At 35.1% G+C, this 3,241-nt stretch overlaps 1 protein-coding gene across 1 annotated transcript in view; it reads left to right on the forward strand.

Annotated features, from left to right (window-relative positions):
* LOC106473138 (protein kinase C, brain isozyme-like) overlaps positions 1-3,241 on the forward strand; it is a gene marked incomplete at its 3' end in the record, with an annotated part of 52,552 nt that overhangs the window by 43,455 nt on the left and 5,856 nt on the right. The window contains exons 6-8 of the mRNA XM_013933819.2: positions 332-488; positions 2,147-2,375; positions 2,708-2,851. Coding sequence (XP_013789273.2) covers positions 332-488; positions 2,147-2,375; positions 2,708-2,851 — 530 coding nt within the window. The remainder of the gene's footprint in view (positions 1-331; positions 489-2,146; positions 2,376-2,707; positions 2,852-3,241) is intronic.

Here is a 3,241-nt window from a genome sequence, read left to right on the forward strand (position 1 = left end):
ATGTCGTGGTTGTCTGTCATGGTCTGGTGGTTAGGCACTCGCCTCACGTTCTGCACGTCGAAAATTCGAATCCCATCACCGAAAATACTTGCCCTTTCGAGCGTGTGGTAAAAGAGTTGGCGGTGGGTGACGTCGACTATCAATCTAGTCCATCTCAGCTAACGTAGGGACGACAGCACTCGACTAGCTTTGTGCTAAATTCAACAAAAACAAAACTCGTGTATGTTGCGTCATTAATTATTCATTCGCTGTAATTTCCTCCTTACGTACTAGATCAGATTATTTTGACAATCTCGTTTAATATTTGAACCTTCTGATTCCCGTCCTTTAGTCCAACAAGCTCAAAATTTGATTCCGATGGATCCAAACGGATCATCAGATCCATACGTGAAGGTGAAACTGATTCCGGAGAGCAGAGACTCAACCAAAAAGAAGACCAAGACAATCAGGTCCTGCCTAAATCCCCAATGGATGGAAACTATCACAATGTAAGCTTCAGCCAGCTATAAAGTTAAATTTCCTGCTTTTCAGATAACAGAGTTTTGTTGATTTGTTTCACAGTATGTTTACATTGTTTAGGCTCGATAACGCTAACACATTGAGTTTTGTTTTCTCGAAGAATATGAAGTGGAGTAGTTAGGTTCATCAGATTTATTTTATAGAAAACAGATAAAATGGACAGTATATAATTATTAAACTTATTAGTCTTGTTCTGTAGAAAACAGAGAAAATAGGTCGTTTATAATCCCTATATTAATCAGTCTTACTGAATTAAAAACAGAAAAAAAACAGGTATTGTGTAATTGTTACATTAATTTGGCTATAGAAATGGTTAGTGTATAATCGTTATGTTCATCAGTCTTTTTCTACAGAAAATAGAAAAAAAAATGGGCAGAGCATAGTCGTTCCATTGTTCTCTTATTCTACAGAATAAATGGGCATCTTTTTAGTGACTGAGCGGTAAGCCTAAAAACCGGGTTTCGATACCCATGGTGGGTTCAACCCAGGTAACCCATTGTGTAGCTTTACGCTTAACAACAAGCAAACAAACGGTGTATTGTTGTTGTTTTTCGTCGTTATCTTATTTCAATTGATTTGTTAACATAAACAGCTTTGATTAAAACAAACTGTGCCATGGATAACATTATTTTCTTCGCAAAGACGGTTTTACTTTTCTTTCACGATGTTATTATTTTAACTATTAAATCGTTAGTAACGAGTCATTTCTTTCTTACGAAAAACGTGCAGATTATTGTCAGAAACGGAAATAGTACAACAACTGAACCTTATCATCAAGAGGTACGACACGAAAGTAAAATAGAAACTACAATTAACAGTAAAGTTGCTCAGAAAAGACCACATTAAAACATTTTTTTTACTAAATGTAAAATATTTAAAGAGTTTTTTGCATTCAGATTGGAATACAAATAAGGATATGATTCACTCTAGTAATAATCTCTGACTTAAGAGGGCAGTAATGCATTTATATTTCCTCTCTGGCTAGTAATTTGATTTGTTTAGAAACGAAAGGTGAGAGGCGTTTCAAATACCCATCATCCAATGAAAATCTGGTATATTGTGACCAATGAAGTTCGGTTCTAGGTCAAACCACACAAGGGTACTTCCTTAATTGACCAGTAAAAAATAATTTTCACTTAGAAATATGACGTTAGTAATTGTGCAAATAAGATTTGGTCATCGAAGAGTCTGTAAATACCATTGGTTCGATTAATAAACCAAATATCCAATGATAACAAACAGAATATTGTGTTTGGTTGACAACTATTGATGGTTTGTAAATACCATTGGTTCGATTAATAAACCAAATATCCAATGGTAACAAACAGGATATTGTGTTTGATTGACAGCTGTTGATGGTTTGTAAATACCATTGGTTCGATTAATAAACCAAATATCCAATGGTAACAAACAGGATATTGTGTTTGGTTGACAACTATTGATGGTTTGTAAATACCATTGGTTCGATTAATAAACCAAATATCCAATGGTAACAAACAGGATATTGTGTTTGATTGACAGCTGTTGATCGCTTGCAACTGTTAGTTTTTAGTGTATGTTTGTTCAGTATCGTCTTAGTTAAAGTGCTGTAAGTTATACTAATTTGTTTTGTTTACTCCAAATCCAGTGATTTACACTCCGAGGACAAGGACAGGAGGGTGCTAATAGAAGTATGGGACTGGGACAGAACATCCAGAAATGACTTTATGGGGTCTCTATCATTTGGTGTTTCCGAAGTCATGAAATCTCCAGTAAATGGTTGGTTCAAGCTACTGACTGCAGAAGAGGGAGAATTCTATAACGTTCCAGTGCCATCAGAGGACACTGACATTGTAGAGTTGAAAAAGAAAATGAAGGTTTGGAGCTACTTTGATACTCTCTATTACAGATATTTTAACTCTATAGTAGATTTTATCATTATATCTTTCCCGATCAGTTTACTTAATTTACTATAAATTTGTACTTTTTAAGAGGCCTTATTTGACGAATATTTATCAGATTGAATTATTTATTTGTATAGTTATCCTTTATGCAGGATCTTTATCGTATGATAACTTTTATTTTTTGAGGGGGAGGGGGGAATCTCCATTTATGGTTTTGGGTAAAACATGCTGATTGTCCGAATTAGACTCCACGTTTGCTACACAACCATGTTATTTGTTTGCTCAGGAGTTTGCCTTTTTTTCAGAGCCACACTTTCCACCAGAAGTCCCAGAGCACTGAAAAACTCCAAAATAACATTGCCCCCCAGCAATCCGTGGGTCGGCAGGAAGTGGTGCGTGTATCGGACTTTAATTTTCTAATGGTTCTGGGAAAAGGAAGTTTCGGAAAGGTTAGACTTTGTTCTTGTTGTGCTCAACAACAACAAAAAAAGAAAGAAAAGAAATATTCTCGAACCATAGCATACTTAGGCGGAGTAAATTCTAGGTTATAAATAGAAGTAGATGGATATGTAACAATGTATTCCTGTTTTTGTACACTTTAAATGTATACGTTTTCTACATCGTATTAATACATCTTCCCAGAATACTACGAAAAAAAGCAAACGAAAGACTAGAGATACATCACTACTAGAAACTACTAGAGATACATCACTACTAGAAACTACTAGAGATACATCACTACTAGAAACTACTAGAGATACATCACTACTAGAAACTACTAGAGATACATCACTACTAGAAACTACTAGAGATACATCACTACTAGAAACTACTAGAGG

Source organism: Limulus polyphemus, unplaced genomic scaffold (genome assembly GCF_000517525.1).
Source record: "Limulus polyphemus unplaced genomic scaffold, Limulus_polyphemus-2.1.2 Scaffold5917, whole genome shotgun sequence".
Classification (NCBI taxonomy): Eukaryota; Metazoa; Arthropoda; class Merostomata; order Xiphosura; family Limulidae; genus Limulus; species Limulus polyphemus.